We start from the raw sequence: 26,021 nt of genomic DNA, 5'->3' as shown, positions 1-26,021 counted from the left end.
GATTATCCATTTTATAACTAACATTTATTTCTTATAAGAAACACACATCTCGTAAACTCGTAACAACGCTCTTATATCTTATTCTTATATCTTATTCTCTATTGTGAATTGTCTTATAGCTAATTTGTAATATTTTATTCTTAATTCCTTATGTTTAATTCCTTGTTCCTTATTCCTTTATCCTATTTCTTATTCCTCTCATTGTGACTGAGCCTTAAAAGTATCAAGGTAAAGTCAAAAAATAATCGAAAAATAAATACGAGATATTTCATATTTTATAGTAAAAATATTATGACAAAATTTTTAAGATATCTTAGGAAATTCTTAACGACAGAGAGTTTCATTACAGTGTTTTGGAAATGTCTCGACAAAGAATATGCAATAAAAAATAGTGGGTCCAATTTAAAAAATTCAAGGTGACTCTGACTTGACTTTAACGACGCCAAACTGATAAGGCCAGTAAATAGATCTTTTTTAACCCTACAAATTTTGTCTAAAACATTTTTTTTTTAAATGCGTAGTTTCCGATATATTTAAGGGTTAAATTGCGATAGTTTTTGTACACCCTGTATATATACATATGCATGTATACACATATACGTGTATGTGTACGTGCGTGTGTGCGACAAAGATACGTTTAGAAAAGACATCTGTCGAAGTTATCTTCACTATCTGTTTGTCATACTTCGTATATCTATGGTGTTAGTTATGTCTTCTTTTATACAGTCTTTTATACAGTGTAACAGGCGAAAAATATGTTCTATGAATACGGCACTATCGCCTACTGTATAAATAATTAGAATAAAATTATTAGAATATTTTTAGGGGGTATCAAAATGTTACACGAAGTTACTAACATGTAACAATATGTGCGTATATGTATAAGAAATGTGTGTGTGTGTGTGTGTGTGTGTGTGTGGAGTTATTTTTAATCTTTAAGTACGTGTACGATCCATGAAATACTTGTTTGAAATTTTATAAATATCTATTTTGTCGCTTTTTTATTAAATGAACGATGTATATATCTTGCGAGATTAATATACATACTGGCTAAAATAATAAAGTTTAGAGTCATTTTGGCCTCTTTCAATTTCTTCTTCGTAAATCTCGTGATTGCTCTTAGAATTTTTATCGCTCTCCTCTTCTGTGTCTGGTTTCGACCACCTTGTTTGCTAGCTGAGTTTACTTTGTCTATTGGACGAAGTAATTAAACTTCAAAAGTTGTACGAAAGTGTTTGCATTTTTTTCTCTTTTCAGTGTACTTCTAACGCAAGATCACGTGGCCTGTGTCAATTTTTTTTTAGCGTGTGTCACGCAGGGTAGATTTCTTCGCTCACGATTCTGACAGTTAATATTGTTGAGAGAAGATCTCGTTAAGTCGTAAGTTTTTTGCAGTAAAAAAAAAAAGAGGCAGGATTATATTAAATAAAAATATAGATAAGAAGAGGCTGTAAGGGTCACACGCGGATCCAGGTGCGTTTAAATATTATCTTGATTTATTTCAACAATTCCAAATTCCAAACGTTTCGGCTCCTGTCCGAGCCATCTTCAGTGGTATAGTATTAAATAATAAAATGTTCTCCTTAACAACATTATAGTGAGTTTACTGTTTCCAAGTTTTACAGAAACTTATTGTTAGTGATACTACAAGGTCCAAATCTGTAACGTAATTAAGGAGTTACATCCTTGTCTTAATTAGATTAATTCTATAACTCACTAAGTAGTCTGGAGAACGAATTCATCGAAAGTCATATAAAAATGGTATGAACAATGGCAAAGGCGTGATCTGTACAAAGAGATCTGTACGAGATCTTGTCGATATTAAATATTAAATAATATCGGCAGAATTGCAATAAAAAATGAACAAAGTCTGCTAACGACAGACTAGCGACGGAAAATGAACGCAGATCTAACGGCACATCTGTTCATCTCAAAAAATATTATGTATAATCTAATCGTAAAATAAAAATGTTTAAACAATAATACATTACCTCATTTGATATATATACCTATGTATAAATATAAATAAATAAAACAAGTTTCTTTTCAAGTTCAGCTAGTATTAACGACAGAATTAATTAATTATAGAAATTTAGACGTGTATACATAATTGTAGGCATACATATATACATATTATACAGATTTAAATTCTGCGTAATTTCTTTTGCCTGACGATTATTTAATTCATTTATTTATTTAAAAAAAAAACAACTTTAAATTGACCAAAAAGTTTGTCGTTAAAAACACATTCAACAATCACATTTTAAAACATTTTTTTAGATCCTGTTCTATGTACGCATTAAAATATTGATTAGTACTTTTCTCTATATTAGAATCATATTGAAAACTAGAATATTTCGTGGAATATGAAGTAAGTTGCAGCTTTACTTTGCAAATGAAGTATATTTTATCTACGTATGTAGTACATACATACACATGCACGCATGTACGCGCGCTCACACACGATTTTATAGGGGAGACCGGGGCGAAGTCGTCACCGGGGTGGAGTCGTCATTGCAATTATCTCGAAATCTGTATGTTGTGTGAACTTGTTATTAAGGGGCTGCTGGAGTGACGGCCGAACTTCCTCGATGTCGATAATTTCTAATTTTGTTTTTCCTATATCTGTCTTTGTCTAACGAAATGACATCTGTCCTTATGTTCGATTGTTGCGCCATTTCTTTTGCTGCTCTGCTTAAGGGGACTAGGCAAGGTTGAAAATGCAAAAATTGGCTCGTGTTTAATGGTTTATAACAAGGCCGCGAATGAATATAAAACTTTTTTATTGTTTAGGGTATTAATTATAACATTATAAAATAAAAAAATCCATAGAAAGTCGTTCCCAGATTAATAATATCGGCGTCCCAATGTAATAAGGAAAACTGTCGAATCCACGGTTTTACCACGATTCCAGTCGAACGGATAAAGATTTTGGCAAATTCTAAGAATATTTCTTTTCCTTAGGCTTCTCTCTATCGATTATACCTAAAAAATTAAAAATAAAAATAAAATTAACAAAATGGCGTCCAAAAAACAAAAAATTTGTAAAAATTCGAGTTATTTGTTATTATAAAATTGTAGCAATATTTTTTTTCAATCTGATTTTAGGTATAATTCATGCGTCATAGTGTTTTACAATTCCTGTATAAATTTCAAGTTGATATCTCTATCGGTTCTCGAGATATCGTGGTAAAATCATCAAAAAATGTAGTTTCGAGAAAATCGCATTCAAAGTTTCGGTACAATATTTATATTAGAACGGTCGTACTCACGCGGTTGGCCGCGGAATGGCCCCGGATTATCGTCCAATTTCTCGTAATTTTTATTCACTATCTGATTGCCTTGGAAGCGTTTTTTACGCGGTCGCCCTGGACGGACATACGGCGCCGATTTCTTTTTTCCGCTCTCTGACGAAGACATTTTTGTAATAAAGCGATTGTAATACGACAAACTTTCAATACATTAGCACAACCTCTCTGGGAGTCGATTATGTATAAACTTTAAACGAGGTAAAAATTAAAAACAAAATAATAAACAGAATAGAGCATGTAAGCCGAGCTAGATGTGCGTGTTTATTATTCTTTGTGTCAACCGCAATATATACAATTATTAGAAACAGAAACGTTTCGACTTCATTATTAGGTCGTCTTTAATGCGTCGTTACAAATTAAAACTTAATTCTACATATTGCATAGAGAACGTTAGAAATTAGAATAATGCTCAGACCGTTTGGTCGGGACCAACCGCGCGAATATCTGCGTTCGGCCGGCCGCGCGCCACATTACGTTTTACGCTCTCCTGACCTCAATTTTGCGAATTTTTCAAAAAAACAAACGGGAAGATATTTCTAAAGAATCACAGTATCGGAATATGCAAAAAACCGAAAATCGATTTTTTCAAAATTTTAACCTTGCCTAGTCCCCTTAATAGCCTGCGTGTATATTTTTGTGGAAAATATACACGATTTCTTCGGCGCCTAAATTTCTTTTTCAGGCTTTCAATCTCAATTTCAACGGTATGTTATTGTTTGTGCATGTATTCTGAAGAGTGGGAACATTTTATTTCGTACATTACATATAACCTATACAACTCTGTTCATATTAGAAAATATGGTTATGAGGTGACAGCATTTTTACATTTTTTTTAATTATTACTAATTTTTTTAATTCCCACTCTTCATTAGTACCTATACTTTACTCTTGTATAAAAGGATTTTGCGATCTATAAAGCCGTTTTAAAGAAAGAGCGCTGACTGTTTTTGACGGTAATTGTTTCCTGTCCAGGATCCCCTTAATACTGTAAACGCGGCTTATGGTGCCCACGTGACCAACGGAGTTTAGTGAGGTTATGTGCCATGTTGTGATTCTTATCGAGGCAAACGTGCTTTTGAAGGTCAAAAGTAAATTTTTTTGCGCGTCAAAAATTTGTAATATCTTAAATATTATTGTGTCTCCGAATCTCAAAGCAAGTGATTCTAAAGAGTAATGCATGCTGAATACGAATCCAGTGAAGTTTTTTTATTTTCATTGATTTCTAATATTTCATGAGCGACCAAGCTTGAAACTTGTATCCCGCGGCGGGCGAAGTCGTCACCAAGCCATATTATGGAGGCTTCCGGCAAAAATCAAAATCAAAGAAGCAGCAGTGGTCGGATTCCGGCGAGGACTTGGATAATATGTGCTGCGTGTGCTCAGTAGAGATGGCAGAATAAAGCTGAAGAAAAACGTGCGAGCGTAGGGCACATAAGTGTGTGCGGTTTTCTTGTAATTATTTTCTGCCATCGTGTTTTTAATTAATGTTTCTATTTTTCTATTAAAAAATATTTAATAAAATTTATCTTATCATGTATCATTTTTCATGATGGAATTATGAATTTTTATTTAAAATTTAGTCCGAGAATGGAGTGACGACTCCGCCCCGGCAATTTTGACATTTTGGAGTCGTGGACCCAATGGAAAGTTGTAAATCCATGTGACAACTCGTCTCGCGTGAAAAGTGTATGCGTGGAGGCAGTAGGTTCCGCCCCTCTGCGGGGGGCTCCACTATTATTGAACTAGAAACATAGTGTGCCTTCAAAGTACATGCGTGGGCCACAGTTTCCACGCGTGGAAAGTTGTAAACCCATGTAGCACCTCGCATCGCTATCGCCTATTGTGCAAGGGGCTTAAGATTGCCGGGAAAATCAATTCAAATAAGGTGATTTATCAAAATGACCATTTAGCATTGGGAAATATGCATAATGACCGGCAAATTTGATTAATTTGAACATTTTTGCTTTTATTATTCAAATGTCCCAAAAGAAGCGGGAATTATGCATATTGCCCGACCATTATGCATAATTCCCGAATTAATCAAATTGCCCGTAACATATTAATCTACTATATATTAATAAGAATGTACCCACATGTATTTTTTTATTGTTCATGTAGCATATATTGAGTATATATATATATATATATTGTATATATATATATATATATATATATATATATATATACAATATATTATATGTTTAAAAAAGTAATGGCAAACACAGCAGGCTTGTCTAGAATTCTTGGGTAGGTGAGCGACAGAAAGCGAGTTCTTTTGAAGTCAATTTTGTCTTTAATATATGTAGTTATCTTTACAAAAAAAGAAAATATGTTGACATGAAAGAAATTGAGAGTAACTAAAAAGTTTTTACATTAGTTGAAATGAAAACAAAACGAATCGGTAATCTGTCTTGAAAAAAGATAGAGTAGAAAATAAATAGATTGAAATAAAAACCAGATCTTACAGGACGAAATTAAGGTGTCTGAATTACTGATTGAAAATGTGATTCTGAAGTTGATTGCAACGTAATACTGATTATGAAAAAAAAAGAAGTGAGAACGAAAAATGAAAAGAGAGGGGGGCCTCTGCATTAATGTCTATAAGATCGATTTTTGGGCTAGAATCTCAAGCCAGAGCCACAAGAATGTAAGTATCAGATCTTAAGATGAGAATGAAACCTACCAGAGGCCTTTGTAGTTTTTTGAATAATGTCTATTTTCAAATATAGCGTCGCAAATGAGAATCTCTTAAGGACCACGCTTGCTGGACCGGACTCCTCGCCTCGATCCTCCCTCTCGGATGCTAGCTGCCGCAGCTCTCTTTTTCCTGGCGGTGAGCTCTCCCTGGTGATCCGAATCTCGCTCGGTTGGTCTTCAGAACACGCGCCGCTGAGATCAATCCGTCTTCTTCTTCTTCTTCTTCTTCTTAGTATCTCAGATGGATCTCCGGTTCTAATAAGCCATAGTACCACGCTTTATATTCAAGTCAACGGGTCCAAAGTAGGTGAACTCTGGAGCCCTCTTGTATGAATCGCAGAAGGCTTCAAGCCTAGATCAATCCGTCAAGAAAGAGGTAACGGACTCTACACGAAGAAACGCAAGCAAGTGCGGCCATGACACCTAACGAGAGAGAGGAAGGAGGCGGGGGCGCTTTGAGAGTAGCGACTCGCGCGTCGCGCTATCTGAATGAAACGATCGGGCGTTTGCAAAACACGAAAAGAATTCGAGCGCAATATCTGAACAATATAATATATAAAGGTAAAACACAGCGTAGGGATTGGAGCACGCCGCAGTGAAACTTTCACGCTTGTAAAGTTATTCTTTTTTTAATTTTTGTATTTTAATTATCGTAAATTAAGTTGGTACAGGATTTGTGATAGTCGATAGAAAGATTAGTCTTTTGGACTATCTACAAGAAGGATTATAAAGTTCTTAATGTAAATAAAAGGTTCCCACTCTCCGTTATCATATTCTTCATCCTCTCATGTGATCAAAGCGCAACTGCGAAATTGCACATACACACTCACACTTTTAATTATAACAGTTAATTGCTTGAAAAAATATATTTTAATCCTTAACCAGCACAATGGGTATTTAAGAGAGTAATTCTAGAAGCGGCTCACATCTAGTTACAATAGCAACAGATTACAGACATATTAGGTATGCCATTACCGAAAATGTTGCTTAATTAAGCTGATTATTAGCTGGTCTCTCGTCACGAGGTTTTCTTATTCACTTTGTCTCTATCTCTTTTAATTTAAAATTACATAATTACATTTTCCAAAGTTTTTGAATACTTATATCTCTCATATCAGGATCGTAAAAAAATCTAATCTGTTAAATATACGTAAGATCGATAATTAAGTTCATACACCCTTTCTCTATTTATTCCAAATATTATGAAGTTAAAAAGAAAATGTTTTGAAGACAAAAACATATTTTATTCTCTATTAGCCACGCTCTCTTACGTAAAATCTGAATTTGATAGATTTAGCAGGAGCCTAGTTTTGTGCACTGAGAACAAAATTTTGTTGAAAAACGTAAAATTCAACTAAAATATTTAGTCCGATATGTTCAATTAAACATTACAGTTGAATTAACTAATTCTTGATTTAAAAATTTTGATGAATGACATGAATGAACTATACCTTTTTTAATACAACTTAATAAATGTTGAATCAACCATTGAATCAACAACTATACAATTTTAGTCCGTACAACCAATTTTCTTTCCCAGTGTGAGATGCAAGGGTTAATTATCCCTTTACCCTTGCCATATCAAATGCATGACTTCATTATACTGATTAAAGATTAACGATGGATCGAGTTAATGATGTTTCTCTTGTTGTTGATTACAACAGAACGTGCAATATGATATGTTCGTAAATCGAGAGTGTACGGATCGTGTATAAGAGTACAGATCGCATATGTATGTATATGTGTGTATATATATATATATATATATATATATATATATATATATAGGTATATATAATAAATAAATAAATAAATAAATAAATAAATAAATAAATAAATAAATAAATAAATAAATAAATAAATAAATAAATATATATATATATGTCTGCTATTCTACCAAGAGTTTTAAAGCTAAAACCCCTAAAGTTAAGTTCGATAAAATCACAGGTTTAGAATTTATATTGTGTCACGAATTGACAGACTTTTAACGCTATATCTTCAACGTGTCCGGAGTAAATACACTGAGATGCCCTCTTTTTTTCATCCTCGTCGTAAGCGTGACGGCGAAGATTCTCTTTTTTTTCTTTCTCTTTTTCTCTTCTTTTCCTGACCTCCGAAAAATACATAGAGATATTTACATGCAAATGTACATCGAATCGGAGAAATGCGAATGTAATTACGCGTGCTTTCCGCCCGCGTTGTCGTTTCGTAAGAAAAAGAAGCTTTCGGGAGCATCGTTCATGTGTTACATGGATGATCATAATGATCACGTCGTTGATCACTAATTTATTGATACAGTCCTTAGGCATAGGTGCGTCGATGATGGAGGGTACACGAGGATCCGCAGATCCGAGAAGCGAGATGATTTATGTGACGCGTAATTTTATTAGGAAAATAGCTTCGTCAATCTGTTAAAAATAATATTTATTTTTCCACGAGGAACGTATAATTTCTCGATCGGTCGCAAGATTTATTTTCCCTACTATCCTATTATAGAACATTAGTATTTCGAACATTTTTACATTTCTGATCTGAGGATAGCCACTACGTCACTAGAAGGATGATTACATGCTAGTATTTGTTTGATAACGGTGACGTAATTGTGGCTAAATTGCCTACAATGACCGAGCATTCTTCATTGTTATTCACGCTCACGGGATCTTCGATTAAGGGACTAGATAGCTGAGATTTACATCCAGGTAAACAGACAGAGCTCTCCGCTTTCATCTGCACCCTAGCTCGATCGATCGAGTGCATGATACACCATTGATCTTTCAAAAGATCAATATGATCAGAATTCTAATCTACATACAAATATACGTACATATATATGTATATAAATATATATATATTTTTAAATATATATGTATATATATATATATACATACATACAGAGCATACAGTAACAATAGACGGATATAGATCTTTCTTTTGTAAAATTGCTTAAGGCTCCTGTTCACTCACTGCAGCCATTTTGGATTGATGACGTCAGAAGCGAGGAAATCATGAAAATATATCATGAAAATACTTGCGATTTACACTAAAATAAAAATGCTTTTTAATAAAATACCATCTGTAAACGATAAAATAGATTTGTAAAATACACCAAAAATTCCCCTTTTATATGAGTAATCCACATTTGTCGAAGTAACAAGAACGAAAACAAGCCGTTTGACAGCTGTCGAATTGAAATAAGTATTTGCTTGCATATATTAAATCACAATAAAGTGGATACCTTCGGTATATTTTAACACTATCACAATAATTTTAAATTTAAAAACACTGCACTAAAATGAAGAATAACGCTGTAAATCGCGAGGACAATTTTGCTTTGACGTGTCATTTTTCACGTCTTATAGTTCACAGTTTTGCCATTGTGGCGCTGTCACGCGGAGTTGGCTCGCGAGCCAGCAGGAGCCTTCTCTAAGAACTGCCCTTTCCATAAGAAAATATGGACTTTATTATTTGGTCTCTTTGTTTAAAGCTATAATTATCAATGTTTGGAGGTAATTGAATTCTGCGGTTCCTTCGCACGCGCAAGCGTGTATGTGTGTATGTATACGTGTATACGAAGCCCATGCTTCAATCCATTTTCTTGAAATGAGTTTGTTACCGGCGATATGTTATCAGAGCTCTTATACAACTGAATATCTAAAATAACAGTTTATACTTCGTTATATAAAGGATTCTTCAAAGATTTGATATGTGTCACGCCAGACTCTAATTCATATTTAATGAATTTATATCTTTTAATTGTACAAGGACGAGCGTGGCCTAGTAGACAGCGCTGGTCTATTGAGCCAAAGGTCCCGGGTTCGATTTCCGGTAGAGCTAGAAAAATTATATTCGCTCGTTCTCTTTTCGGAAGGCAATGGCAAACCACCGAGAGTATGTCTTACCAAGAGAACTTCTCTAAAAAAATATAGCCGTTCGGAATCGACGTTTAAACTTTAGGTCCCATATATACAATGTGTATAATCCACATGCGCAACACATGTATATGAAGAGAAGTCACCACGCTCGGACACGAGTAATAGGACTGAGGATGAATTGTGCAATATAAACGATGTTTAAAAAAAAATAAGAAAATAAGATTTATTAGATAATATTGAAAAAAGACTGCGATTAAATATTGCAATTTTACTCGGATTTGCATATTATTTTATTAGATATCATTGTCAAACATAACAAATTTTTCTAAAATTACTTTAAAATATTTTGCAACATTATATTCTAAACATGATTTCAATTAAAGGTATAGTATGCAAATAATTTATATAATTAATTTTTTAATTCTTTTATTTAGTATATTTTTAATTTCTGTTTGAAGCGCTCAGAACTGCAAGTTATTACGTTCATAATCTGTATTTATAAGTGCTATAGTTATTGCTTTTATTGCATAAATATTCAGAGTTCGGCAATTTATTTTCAGATAATTCCTAATCGGGTCATCTTTCTTGGGAGCGGTAACTCACAGTTAATCTTTCGAAAGAAACCATTCTGCATAATCTCATGAAACTTTACAAGCTTCTTAGTCGTGACTTAAGATGTAATCATAATGCCCCGTCGTAAAAAATTTCGTGCATCCGATGTAACTTAGAATTTTATATAGTTTTATACTTGTCTTTACAAAATGCATGTAAATGTAAAGATTAAGATATTTCTCATATTAAAAGCAAATATTATGAGCTTATCTCATAATTAAAGAAAGAGAAGGAAAAAATGTTAATTCAATCAAATAATTTGAGGTATAAATGAATCTCAGCATAGGCTTCTTTGTTAGATATCTTTTTTATAAATATTCTGCTGAAATTGAAACCATTGCAACGTCATGCCTTCGTCAATTAGCGTGCAGTATGCGAAGTATTTGTAGGCATACACGTAATTACTTATGCGTATAAATATATATATTTAAGGTAATTCTCCGCTCCCCTCTTCTACTAGAGAAAATCGATTTTCTATAGATTTTCTTGAAACTGTGAATATACGTTAATTTAGGTGTGCTTTATGCGTGGTATAAACTTCAGTACCTCTTGCAGTATAAAAAATCAAGATACTGAGCCTCAAAGTTTCAATTTTTACCAAAATTTAGTAAAAGTTGAAACTTTGAGGCTCAGTATCTTGATTTTTTATACTGCAAGAGGTACTGAAGTTTATACCACGCATAAAGCACACCTAAATTAACGTATATTCACAGTTTCAAGAAAATTTATAGAAAATCGATTTTCTTTAGTACAAGGACCGGAGAACTACCTTAAGAGGGGAGACTCGTCTCTTTGACCCCTTTTTTAAATAATTTTTTATAAAAAACTGAGAGTATTTATTGAATCCTAGTAAAATACATGATAATGTTGACGATCAAATGTACAAGAAAAAAATTTTTTATAGTAGAAAAAATACTCGCTGCAGCTGCTCGAAGTTGTCGTTTAGATTTTGCGCGGGAGAATGCCCAGGTCCTTGTAATGAACTGAAATCAACGAACCAAAATTTTTTCGTTAAATTATGATCCTCCGATGCGCATGAACCTAAATTTACATTAAAATTTTTATGATAAATATTATTTTTAGCCATTTGTTTGAACAAAAAAAATCGTAAAATTTTTTTAAAACGTCCTTTATTTAAAAAAAAAATTTTTTTTGCTAAATTTAGGTTCATGCGCATCGGAGGATCATAATTTAACAAAAAAATTTTGGTTTGTTGATTTCAGTTCATTACAAGGACCTGGGCATTCTCCCGCGCAAAATCTAGACGACAACTTCGAGCAGCTGCAGCGCAGCCATTTTGTATTTTTTGTACTATAAAAAAATTTCTTCTTGTACATTTCATCGTCAACATTATCATGTATTTTATTAGGATTCAATAAATACTCTCAGTTCTTTATAAAAAATTATCAAAGAAAGGGTCAAAGAGACGGGTCTCCCCCCTTAAATGGATTAGGCCACCTTGGAACTTTCAAAAAATCAAATTTATTTATTTTTACTTAAAGCATTCTTTAAGATGTTAAAACTAATGTCAAAATTAATGTGCAATTGGTCCTAATGCGAAAAAATGTTTTTATTTAAAAAATATCGTTAGGGAAGACCGGGGAAAAATTGTCACTATTTTTTTTGGTGCTGATTTGTAACAACAAAACAAATAATTTTAGTAAAATGTGGGTTACCGTTGTAAAGAGTGAACCTTTGGCTACAAAATTTACACGGACATTTTTGGTCTACGTCGCTTTGTTCAACTGATATAGAGTGAAAACGACAAGGGTGAAAAAATTGAAATGTCAAAATTGCCGGGGCGGAGTCGTCACTCTATTCTCGAACTGAATTTTAAATAAAAATTCATAATTCCATCATGAAAAATGATAGGAAACATTTTATTAATTATTTTTTAATAGAAAAATGGAAACATTAATTAAAAACACGATGGCGGAAAATAATTACAAGAAAAGCGCACACAATTATGTGCCCTACGCTCGCATGAAACGCACTGTTTCTCGTCAGTTCTATTCTGTCATCTCTGAGCATATGCAGCACATATTATCCAAGTCCTCGCCGGAATCCGACCACTGCTGCTTCTTTGACTTTGATTTTCGCCCGAAGCCTCCATGATATGGCTTGGTGACAACTTCGCCCCGGACACAGATTTTAAGTTTGATCGCTCATGAAATATTAGAAATCAACGAAAATAAAAAAATTTTTACTGGATTCGTGTTCAGCATGCATTACTCTTCAGAATCACTTATCTCTAGATTTGGAGAGAAAATAATATTTAAAATATTTAAAATTTTCGACGCGCAAAAAATTATACTTTTGACTTCCGAAAACATCTTTGTCTTAATGAAAATCACAACATGACATATAATCTCACTAAACTCCGTTGGTTATAATATTAATGGCGAGTTCACACAACATACAGATTTCGAGATAATTGTAGTGACGACTCCGCCCCGGTCTCTCTTACATAAGTAAAACTTATGCGTTTTTCTCAAAATGCATTTTACAAATTGGTGAGCAGTAGAACTTGAATAATTTTTGACTAGATTCACTTGAAATTTCAACAGCAATTTCTTTAAAATTATTTAAAGAAGTACATACAGATTTTACGATTTATTAACAATTTTTTGAGTTATAGAGAATTTTATACAGAATTTTTTACTAAAAAATGAAATTTTTTGTTCAAATCCTCACCATTTCTCCAAAAATCTATATTTTGAAAAATCCATATCTATGTACTTCCCTAGCAAATTTCATGTAAATAATGAAAATTTTTTTTGTTTTGTCCTACGATCAAATGGTGACCACTACTGCTCGCCGCGAAGTGGATTAAATCAAACAAATGCTGCTTCAGAGCCGCCATTTTGGAAAAAATATTAACTTTAAAAAAATTATTTTTTTTTTTTTGAAATATGTATAATAAAATGTATACATTAGATTTTGCAGTTATTGTACTTTAGTGTTTCTCCAAAAAAAAATTCCTAACAATGACGCGATTTTTGAAGATTCAAGGTGGGCCTAATCCTTTAAATATATAAGTCGTAGGCTATCGTCAACCGCTGGTTCCAAGTCTCCATACGATTATTCGATACTCTCTATACGCACAACCTCCTCGAAACATTCCACATTACCTTCTCTACACAAAATTTCTACCGAAAGATTACGCGATACAGATCCTACCCTTGTCATTTTCCAGATAGCAAGCTGACGTCAAAATAGCGAGAAATAACGTTAGCTTGTTACCTGAGTCGTAGACAGTTCTTGCAGTAGCTCATATTTTTGACATGGAAGTTAATATCATCATTTTTTATCCTTAAGGAGGTTCTACAGGTACTCTCTAGTCAGTCGAGAGATGAAGAAAAAATCTTTAAATTCATCAATTCTAAGTATTTATAAAATATTTTCATGAATTTTGATGATGTTAGAGCTTATATCGTACCCGTATTAGTCGAAGCGAGGAAAAATTAAAAATATTGTGTAAGTGCTCCTTTTACTCCGGCTTCTTATATGCGAGAAAATGTGATAACGTCACGAACTTGAGTCTCGCTGTTCTGCTCATATATGAGCGTGGTCCTTTTCTAGTCAGTGACTTTACTTTTATAAATTTACAATGACTCCTCCAAGCCCGACCAATTCATGGAGAAATAAGGATAGAGTCTTACGTAGTGTCAAAAGAGGAAAATTCGCTAAAAAGAAAGTTGTTCTTCGAATGGAAAATGCCCAAAAATCATTGACAGATAAAAGGTTATGTGAGGTGCAGTCGCTGCGACGTTGTTAAATCTCCCTTGTTATTCGAAGCACGCTACGTGAACTATGATATGGCCTGTTTCAATAGCCAATATCACAAAATTTTACACGATAACCCTTGTTTTTCTCTATATTTCTGAAAAGCTTAGATTAAGATCTATATAAGAGCTCCGTTTTTTGAATCTCTGGTAGGCCGCCTTCATATAATTAATATCTCGTTTCCTGTCTCCGGGAACCCTTTTGCCATAAGAGCTCATGTTAAAACTGTGATTTCAAAATTCATTTTTGCAAATTTTTACACGATAACCAATGCTAAAAATTTTTGAGCACTTTTCTTGCATCTTACTTTATACGTCCATGAAGTTTTTTTCCAATTTTTAGATACATCCATTATCTGTAGAACCTTCTTAAAAGAATTTATTTTTAAAAGTTCAATCTTCTGCTAACAACATCCATTCCTCTAATCTTTCGAGCGAAACTGATAATACTCTTATTCGTACACGAGCGACGAATGTGAAATTAATTTTCCGATACACACTGTCCCGTGTTCATCTTGCGTGAAAGTTGTAATTTGGGTGATATATTTAAATTTATATGTTACTCGCGCTGCATCATCCAATGTGCGAACGAGATCGAGTGGGGATAAAAATAAACATTCAATTTGAAGTTACATGTGTCGTGTAGATTTTTAATTCTGAGACGTGTTAGACGACAAGGATAAAAAGCGTCATCCATGAATGTGTTTAATTAGCGTGTGTTTTATAATTAATATTTTATTAGTCGTGGATATTTACATGAGTGTGTTATGAGAGAAAGGAACGTACGAGCCGCGTTTGGTCGCAACTGCGCAGCCCGTGATAAATCAATGGGCGAGATAACGGTGATACACGACAATCGCGGCGATCGCGGGAGTATTAAAATTTTTTATCGATTTTTCTCACGCAGTTACCATAAATGTATGAATACGCACGTCGCTGGTTCGTCCATACATTGTAGCCCGGTTAATACATGCGATATACGTTCGCGCGAAAATCCTGAGAAGAGCAACCTGGGATTATCGATTCGGAGCATGCTGCAATTATTTTGGAGATCTATAGTAATATATTAATATATAATACCTGATATTTAATATCAGATGTAATAAAAGCTACTTTAATAGTTTGACGTGTTCGATGCGGCGAAATTGAGATGAGTGGGATATCTCGTTATAATATTTCGATGTATCCCTTTCGTACAATTCTCAACAATTGTAATTTGAAGAATAGCTAAATAGATAATCAAACACTAACACTAAGCGTTTAGGTCTGAAAAGGTCGTATAATAAGGCGATGACTAATATTTATTAACAATAAGCCAGATTTCATATCGGTGTTTGTAGTATTAAAAATAGCACGAAAGTTATCTGAAGAAAAGTATAAAGTATTATCGTTTAACCGAAAAGCTTTTATCCTGAGATTTCAAATTTACTTCTCTTCGTGCTTCATGTTTTCCATATTAAAAACATTAGAAATAAATTTTTGTGTTAGTATTTGTGATTCAACTGTGTTAAAGCTTATATTAGTATTCTTATCGTTTTGGATACTTGCATTTTATTAAATTGCAGATAAAGAACTCTGACTTAATATTTATAACGTGGATGAATAATATAATAATATAAGATGTATATATGTTTAAAGGACTAACTGAACATATACGAATATACGACATATATATATATATTCTACTAGTCCTACTTTTATCATATTCAACTTAGTCATTTAAAGCTAAAAGAAAAATATTTAATCGATATTGATATGTTCCAGTCAACCATTAAGTGGACCATTAAGGGACTAGCAAATATATGTTCCGCGATTTGCGTAATGCAGTGCAATTTTATCCTATAAAAATCGTTGTTTGCGAGCGAAACTCAGTGTGTCTGATCTGTTTCAATTGGTCCCTGAACTTCACAGTTTGTAAATTACCCACGTGATGATATCGAGAATTTAAAGTATTGAAAAGGTAAAAACAGCTTTTTTAGATTAATGATTTGATCAAGATATGTACAAGTCTGACAACTCTCTTTGCTCGCTATCTTTATTTACCCTGTAATTACAAATAATGCTATGATGTCTAAGAAGATTTCTTCGCAAAATGTGATTAAAACAGTAATAAGAAAAGTGTTATATTAAAGTATTATCACGATATTAAAACGATATATTTTCTTTGAAAAGAATAAAATAGTAAGCACCTAGCGATATTTTAAGATTTTAATCTTTTAAGACAAAATCAACATTAGAATTATTGTTAAATTAATTTTTAGCATTAATTCTACTTGATTTAATCTATTTGACAATAAAACGAATTTTATAAGCTTATATATAGCTGCATTCAAAATAACTATCAATGATATTGATAAGATGAAATATTTGATTTATAATCACGATTTTATAATTGTCATCCCTTTTTTCTACGACGAGTCGTTCTACGATACTTGGCCCAGAGATGCAAAGTTGAGAAAGATCGGTAGCGACGAGGCACGTGCTTCGCGTAGCAGCGAATTGCGATAATGGAAAGAAGTCACGCGGCTCCGTTCTCTAAAATTGACCCGGTAAGATTGCAGAATGTTCCGGATAACCCAACGACGCGAGGTGGTTCTTGCGCGAGAATCTGTCGCACGTATTATTACACAATCTATATTGTTTCCACGTTGCGATGAACCCTGATAGGCGATAAACCGAGGGGAGAAAAAGGTCTTCTCCTCGATATCCTCTCTCTTCGGAGAGATGGAACCTCGCAGCTCACCCGCGATTAAGTTTCTCATCAAGGATATCGCGCTTTCCGCGTACCGCTTAAGCGAAGGAATTTCGCGTGGATACCTGGAAGTAGCGATTTCTTCCAAACTCTCGCTTAACTTGTGAATGTATACATATAATCAGTATATAGCCGACTTAATTACACGTGGAGATGGATTAATATATCTTCTTAGCGTAAAGTGTGTGAGATTGTTAAACTATCTACTACTAACATCGCTAATTTTCCCTTATTCATTTCTTCTTTTGTCTCCCGTCTGGTCCCGTCATCATGTCACAGACATTGATACACGTATAATAAGTTTCATGCGACATACGACGAGCTTGGCCTAAAGGAGTTCGATCGATGATCGAAAGAGTGCTGTTATCATAGATGTATATAATAGAACATTGCCATTGGAGAGCTTCTGGTAAGATCTGAAGGACAGAAGATGTGCTTGTTTTGAGACGCTTTCCTTTTCTAACCTTTTCTAATTGTGTCGTTGGTGGGGAGAAGGAAAGGTGGAGAAACAAAGGTAACAATATCAGCAAGCATATCAATTCTGTCCTTCAGATCTTGCCAGAAGCTTTTCAATGGAAATGCTCAATCTATTATATATCACTATAACTGTTATCAAGTTCCCTACGCATCCGTAAAAATTAATCTAGTACGTTTGACTCGCGAACGATCAGAGTACAATTCGAGCTTTCAGGCATCTGTGCGTCGAGAAATTTCGCACGCGCAAGTCTTAAATCGTCATTTGGAAGAGACATGTGGGTAATGCGAAAATAAATCGATTTCTATGAACGGTAAGCGCTTGCCACACGCGCCTGATATGTGCGCCAGGGTGCTTCGGATCAGCCGCGCTCGGCCACGCTTCTTCTTCTTAACGGCCGAGGAGCTTGCGTGGCTGGTCCGAGGCACCTAGTGCCTTGATTCGCTGCACGATGACGTGATATTGTAAGTGGTCGAGGCGCATAATTTCGAGTACACGCGACTGCACGTTTATCTTTACTACTGAGGAGATAAAGCAAGCAAGTGTGTCTTCGAGTTCATCTTAAGATTACCAGCCTCAGCACTCCGTGAAAACGAGAGAAGGCGCGCAAAAACCGCACGAGCCGCTTAATCACTTGGATAAACATTTCCGAGGCGTCAAGCTTGTCCACGGGCTAAAAATGTGAGTGTATCACAGACGTTTCGGCCCATCTAGGCTTCGATAACGCGGAAATGCTTAATGTATTTAGAAACAAAAATGCTTTGCCCCTCGCGTTGACTTTTAAGGATATTCAGAATTTGTCAGCTAAGTCGTACACGCGTGATTAACGCTGGAGTATCCTTTGGAAACGTAAAATATGATACAGACCCGTACACGACTTTGTCAATGTGTTTCAAATACACGGATCTGTGTTCGCCGATTAAACGCCAAGTGGTTAAAAACTATGTCATTATGTGGTCCCTTCGTAGATAAAAAAAAATTAAAAATACGCAGAGATGTGTATATATGTATTCAAGTGACATAATACTAAAGATTTTAGCAATGCTATAATAATGTAATGATTTCGTTAATTATAGCTTTCTCTCTGTGAGTTAAAGGTATCTTTTACCTTATGTGATTTATTATTATCTATCAAGTATTTGGATGACGTGATAAGATAATATGAAAATATGTAGCTCGCGATACTGCACTATTCTGAAAATGGTTCTTTGTAAAACATTTGTATCGTATTCACTAGCCAAATCGCGACATTTATAGCCAGTTTTCTGACTCGCTTCTGATATCTATTGATACATGATATCCCAGAAAACACAGAATACACCGAGTAAGGAATTTGATAGCAAATTGTCGCCAAGATGACATCAAATTCCGAATTTGATGCCATCTTGACGACAATTTGCTATCAAATTCCTTACTCGGTGTATTCTGTGTTTGCTGGGATTTTATGTAACTACGTAAGATGAAATATTTGATGGCCCGATTTCGTATAGATTCTTGAGAGAAATCTAGTTGAAGTTTACACCAATGTGATGCTGAAAATAAACGTGATAAAACGATACTTGAGAGCGAACGTCTGTTTTTATAATCCGTATCTGGACATGGCTTCAACGCTAAATCGAAATTTCTGTGCGAGTATGTATTTGATTTTGAATTGTATATTACAAAGTTGGAAAAACTTGGACTTTGATGCACCCTAATTTGATAAGCGATAAATAAAAAAGTGTCATTTCCTACGCCACTGTTACGCGTGAGAAGATCATGAACGAGTGTGCGAAATGGAAGGAGACATGTGTGTTATTATTACGTATTTATTCGTGCGTTGCCAGAATACAATTGATCGGATCTACACGCCAGCAAGCTCAAAATATCATTAATTATTCTTAAATCGTCAACCATAAGATATTTTCCATCGTAAGTAAAGATGTGCAGTAAATTTGATTTTAATTCTCGAGAATTCAAATGTGACAACTCCAGTTGAATTCTTCCTGTCGCAAATTAGAATCAATCCACGATATCGAGAGGTAACGAAATTATCCACCAAGCCACGTACGTTTTAGAAGTAATACGATACAAAAGATGGTCAAGTTTGATCCAGCTCCACTTCTTTCTCGGGACGTTACAAAAAGACACAGATTTAATGCACGCACATACACACACATTGACTGATTTCTACGTATGTAACATTTGATTGATCTTTTTAGAGAGAACTTCTAACGTACTGGAAAAAAAAAAAAAATATATATGGGCAACATTTCGCGCTTGTGTCGTTTTCCAACGTGCCAACAAAAAGCAAAGTCCGGATCAACGCGAGGTCGGTTACTCCTCGTAGCTGCGCGGTTCTTATAATACAAATAGCAAATATATTCATGACCTTTGGAGACTCTTCCAAGATAAGTGAGAGTGTCACTTACGAACAGAGATAGAGCGCGCGCGATCAAGAAATCCGCGCTCTCCCGCCTCACTCCGACTTATTTGGACCGATTGCAAATACTTCTGGGAAGTCGCAGCGTGCGGCAGAACGGCGCCGTTGGCCCTGGGTCGACACGGTGGGCACCGAGGTGGGCACATTCGACAACAGAAGGGCAAAATGTTTGGGTCCCAATTCTAACAATAAGACTAAGGACGAGACCGTGCCGCGCGGGATCGGAGGATCGGTCGGATCACACGAGGAGCTCCTTGAGGAAGTCCTCGGCAAGCAAGTCCTACAAGTAGTCGTCGACGCGCTCGTTCTCGTCCGGAGGGCTCGGTTCGCTCACGCTGAGGATCGGCAGGCCGAAGTGCTGGACCTCGATGCTCGACTCCGTGGCCGCTCGCCTCGCGTATTCGCAGCTCTTCGTGTGCCGCTCGGCGTCCGTGCGTCGGTGATAGTGGTACCGTGGCGGACGAGTGGCCTCGGACTCGTACGATCGCCGATAACACCTGCGAGATTTCCGGAATTAGTCGACATGGAATCAGAATCTAATTTCGGCTTAGATCGGTTTTCTTCGATTTCCGGCACATTTCTCTATTCAGTATTTCATAGTCTCTAATTAAGTCCTTTAATTTACGATTAGGTGGAACAGAATGGGGTAATAAAGCAAGGAACGTTGAAGCATTTCTTTCGAAAACTGTTCAAGATTAAAATTTTATATAATGACGTCCAGAAAGCCATTAATTATTAGAAGCATGCAATTTCGAAATTACAAAATTATCACTAAACTAATGATATTATAATAAAGGGTGAAAATTTTTGTTACGCTTTTGTAAGTGTAATCATATTTTTATAGCAATGAGAATATTTAATTTCCGTGGTTTTTCACAAAAGTTTCGGTTAATTATTTCTATATTTCTGTTTTTTGTGCAGTAATATGTACATACGAAGCAAAGCGATGAATATTCGGGGATTTATCTTTTTTTTTATTATTAGGATGGTGTGGGGTGATGTGCAACACTTTTTTTCGTTGCTCGGAAGACATATCCAAAAATCAAATTTTTGAATATATTATGGCTGTATAATGTAGAGGAAGGAAAATACTAAAATTCTGCATGATTAGATTTTCAAAATTTTAAATTTTTCCTAAAAATTTTTCGAGTTTTCAAAAACGTCTGTTTTAGCATTTTCAAAAAATCTTGGGGTGATGTGCAACACAGGTAAAATTAAGGTAAATAATGCATGAATATCGACATCAATCGACTTAAATGTTAAATTTGGGCTTCTTAAGGCTCCTGTTCACTCACTGCAGCCATTTTGGATTGATGACGTCAGAAGCGAGGAAATCATAAAAATATATCATGAAAATACTTGCGATTTACACTAAAATAAAAATGCTTTTTAATAAAATACCATCTGTAAACGATAAAATAAATTTGTAAAATACACCGAAAATTCCCCTTTTATATGAGTAATCCACATTTGTCGAAGTAACAAGAACGAAAACAAGCCGTTTGACAGCTGCCGAATTGAAATAAGTATTTGCTTGCATATATTAAATCACAATAAAGTGGATACTTTCGGTATATTTTAACACTATCACAATAATTTTAAATTTAAAAACACTGCACTAAAATGAAGAATAACGCTGTAAATCGCAAGGACAATTTTGCTTTGACGTGTCATTTTTCACGTCTTATAGTTCACAGTTTTGCCATTGTGGCGCTGTCGCGCGGAGTTGGCTCGCGAGCCAGCAGGAGCCTTAAATACAAATTAGTCGAAATCTGGTGAACAAAAAATTTCACTGTGTTGTAATCGACCTCTGACAAATGGAAATTTCACAAAAAAATCATTTTTTATTTGATTTCTTATTTATTTATCGCTTAAAAATTAATATAATGAAAGGAAAAACGCAAAAAACTTCATTTTTCATCATCTGAAAATTAGCTCGCAATTGACCGGAACAGCGCCGCGCCTGCTTATTTTTATACTTTTGTGGCATAATGACTAAACACATTGAAAAATGCATTAAAACATTTCATATACACATGTTCAATCGTAAAATAGCGATAAACTAACAAAAAATGAGTGTTGCACATCACCCCCAAAAAAGTGTTGCATAACCCCAAACACGCTATTTTGCGCGGACTGGCGTGACACCAACACAATGTAAGGAAATCACAAAATCGCTTTGAATTATCAAAAGCACTTGAAAAACTAACAGTATAAAAATATTTACCTATAAGATGACTAAAACCAATTTACGAAATCACTATGAATGTGAAAAACAAAAAAAACTTTCAGCTCGTAACTCGCTTTTTGTATGTACAGCAAATCAGGGTGCGTGCTATTGGCTGCGTTCAGCCGAAACTCCGCTAGCCTAGCAATCGTGAGCAGTCGCTCGTTTCCTCTCCTTTTAATCCATTAATTAGGTCAAAGGAGAGGAAACGGAAGCCTCGCAGCAAGGAAGATCCGCGGGAGGCCAAGGCACGGGACCGAGCTCGGATCCCCGAGACCGGCGCGAGAACGCCGATCGGTTCACCTCGCCCAGGCCCGGCACGTCAGCCAAACCCGCTTCCCGACCAAGCCCGACACGCCCCGCTCCTCAGAGCCAATCCTTATTCCGAAGTTACGGATCCAATTTGCCGACTTTCCTTACCTACATTAGTCTATCGACTAGAGGCTCTTTACCTTGGAGACCTTTTAATCCATTAATTAGGTCAAAGGAGAGGAAACGAGCGACTGCTCACGATTGCTAGGCTAGCGGAGTTTCGGCTGAACGCAGCCATTAGGTATATCTCGCGAGTTATTTATCTAAAACAAGGTACTGTCGACACAAACACATGGCAGTATGCGGTTCTGTCAAATGTCGACATGCAGACCAGGAATCGGAAACGTTGCACATCACCCCATGTTGCACATCACCCCACACCACCCTAGTATATATGCATCAACATTTTCGGTCCTCAACAAATGCAAACAAATTTAAAAAAATGCGTAATCAAACAAATATTTGCAATCGATCGAAAGTGATGTGGAAACTGTTTAAAGTTTGCAACTCTGTATCTGAAATTTATCTGCATATCTGTCATTTATCCTACGCGATTTGCAAAATGCGTAGGTATCCATCATTTGTCCTATGTATTTCCTATGTAAGAAACAGGCTTTCTATGTAAGAAACGTTTGTTCTATCTATGTAAGAAATGGGCTATAAAAGGAGCCTTACAGATACTTGATTCATTGCGTGTACGTGAATACGGTATTGTCGGCCTTGCACAAGATTCAACTCACGACCGAGTCGTTATTTTTTTTTAACAAACTAGGAGATATTCGTGGGACAAGACGATGTTATCTGCAGCGATTTATGACCGATAGATTCCGGGAGGCACTTTGGGTTATAAATATACTGATCGTTTGTTGGGTATTCATGAGACGATGCATTTTATAGACGCTCGCCAATTATGATCACGGAAAGATTCCGCAATTCAGTCACCTGCATTCGAATCGTTATTAAGAACGAGAGAGCGCCGAAGTTCGACGACTACCGATTCCTCTCGCGCTTTTAGAGTTGATAAAATTAAGGATCTTTACCGCTCGTCCATGGAAGCAGGCTGTCGCATGGGGCATCTGACATACTCGTGGCTTCCGCCAGTGCGCCATCCCCCGAAACGTCTGGTGACCAATGATGAAGCTGCCACCGGGGAGTCCCTGAAACACGAGCGCGATCATCCTTGATGACGTCAAGACATCATATCGTAAGACGTCTTAAAGACATCTTTAAGACGTACATAAGTTTAAACATGCGTGGTGTCTGGGTTTCGATATTCGCGCGTTCTGTGCGAGGGTACTTACACATGTGCGATATTTACAATTGTGTATAAAAACTTAATTACCGAATGGTTTAACTTTAGAACACACAGCTTCCAGTGCATCCCGAAAACACACACCATGGGTCTCCCAGAAACTCATGTAACTTTGATAGGCTGTAACTCTAGTTCATATTAATATTTTTATTTCTTTTCAAGTTTTGATATTTAGAAATATGCCTGAATAGGTTTTATAATATCAAAAAGTTGTATTGTTTTTGTCAAGTTATGAAGTTAAAACTAAATATCAAAAGTCAAAAATAGAAAATTCCGAGCAAGCGAAATTTTGTTTGGGTCTGGAAGACTGGTGCTGTGCGATCTAGAGTTAATATGTAATTTCGCAAATATTATATATCGGCGAACAAAGTTACAAACTACTGCTACGAAATCAAATCATGTCGAAGTTGGCCGACAAACGAGGCCGATAAATGTAAATTATTCGCTTAAGTCTCGTGCGCTCAAATTTGACCTACAAAAGGACCTTCAATTTCCAATCTTGAATCTTCATGATCTCATGTGGCGATCAAGAAAAAATTGATTGACAATGCAATTACTTACTAACTATAAAAAATAAAAATCTATTATTTATATTATATTATTGGTTTTTATATATATATATATATATATATATATATATATAGATATTGAAATTGATAATGCAATCACTTGCTAATTACCAAAAGTAAAAAATCTAGTATTAAAGTTCATATATTATTGGTAGTAGTACGGTAATTTCTCATCGAGGATATAATTCCGAAAAGGTCCACTCTCCGATTTTCATGAAATTTGGTGAAATAATCACAAACACTGCCAAATGAACATATCTAAAAGGTTTTTTGGCGCAATTGAAAATTAACCAAGATAATACTAAAATAATAAACGTGAATCATATAACAATAGACCTCGTATCGCCCTGTAAGCAGGAGATGGGGCGGGGTGGACTCACTTCGCGTGGAAAGTTGGAAACCTGAAAAGTTATTAACGAAATAGTTCAAGAAATATAATAGTTTGTGTCAGTACTAAGGGAAGTAATTTGCTGATATGTGTGTATAGACAGTACACATGTAGGTGGGGGAGGGGCTACCGTCCCTCCTCCGCAAGCAAAGGTAGGTGGGAATGAACCTTGGTTCGCGTGGGAAGTTGAAAACTCGAACCGTATTATAATGATAGACCTTGTTTCGCTTTGTAAGTAGGTGAGGTGGAGTGAACCTCACTTCGCGTGGATGGTTCTCTGGATAGCATTGTACGGATTTTCAACTTTCCGCATACAAACTGAGATCCACCTCCACCCACCCATGCTGTTACTTGTTAACGGTTATTGTTTAGAGAAAAATATAGAGATCATCGAAGCTTAATGTATGTACAATTATATCATTTTAACGTTATCTCAATTAATCTTTAACTGCGCCAAAATAGTATATTGTACAACTAGTGGGAAAAGTGGTCGATTCTGAATGAGTATAAAGTTGACCGTCACACTCATTTGGGTTCGACCACTCTTCTTTCCACGAGTTGTTCATACTATTTTTCCTAACAAGAGCGTGAAACAGGCCGCTTTTCGCGCTTGTTTTACAATTTCATTTCTCCACAGTTAAGAAATGGCTCCATTTCTCAATGCTTACGTCATCGTTACGAAATGGATCGTTTTGCTTACTCAAAACAAGCGCAAAAAGCGGCCCATTTCACGCTCGCGTTAGGAAATAGTTATTTGTGCAACAAGTGCTGAAAGATGAAAATTCACGGGTGCGGAGTTGACGCACGAGCCGAAGGCGAGTGCGGTCACCGCACCCGGAAATTTTCAACTTCACGCACGTGTTGCATACCCTATTTTATGTTGCAAGTGCGTGGAAAGTGGCCTATCATGCGCGCGTCGCGTGCGTAATAGGCCACTTTCCATGCACGTGTGACATAAAATCTTTTAGATATGTTTATTTGGCAGTATTTGGGATTATTTTACCGAATTTTGTAAAATTCGGAGGGTGGACCTTTTCGGAATTACAGCCCTCATCGATCCCAATCTATAATTTCTGCATCAAGTAAAATATCTATGTGCATCAAACATTACACATCATCCTACTGTGATTATTGTCGCCTGAATTAAGAGCAAACTTTTAATATCAAAGAGTGCGTATATTAATCTCTGTCCTTCCAATTATAGCTTTGCATCAGCTCTCCGAATAAGAATAAAATCTCAAGTCGTAGGTGTTTTTTGTCGAAGACCGATTGGAGATACCGCGTGAA

At 35.5% G+C, this 26,021-nt stretch overlaps 1 protein-coding gene across 10 annotated transcripts in view; it reads right to left on the bottom strand.

Moving 5' to 3' along the window:
* Nucleotides 1-13,507: 13,507 nt before the first annotated feature.
* Nucleotides 13,508-26,021, bottom strand: part of LOC143893518 (uncharacterized) — a 77,443-nt gene continuing 64,929 nt past the window's right edge. For all 10 annotated transcript variants that reach the window (XM_077399003.1, XM_077399002.1, XM_077399009.1 and 7 more), the window contains 2 exons: nucleotides 23,506-23,622; nucleotides 13,508-20,423 (listed from right to left, as the gene is read on the bottom strand). In XM_077399003.1, coding sequence (XP_077255129.1) covers nucleotides 20,207-20,423; nucleotides 23,506-23,622 — 334 coding nt within the window. In that variant the 3' untranslated portion in view covers nucleotides 13,508-20,206. The remainder of the gene's footprint in view (nucleotides 20,424-23,505; nucleotides 23,623-26,021) is intronic.

The sequence above is a fragment of the Temnothorax americanus genome, unplaced genomic scaffold (assembly GCF_048541705.1).
Source record: "Temnothorax americanus isolate GAGA-0224 unplaced genomic scaffold, ASM4854170v1 Scaffold120, whole genome shotgun sequence".
In the NCBI taxonomy this organism is placed as follows: Eukaryota; Metazoa; Arthropoda; class Insecta; order Hymenoptera; family Formicidae; genus Temnothorax; species Temnothorax americanus.
Note: the sequence above shows the minus strand (reverse complement) of the source record. Positions and strands in the feature narration are given on the sequence as shown.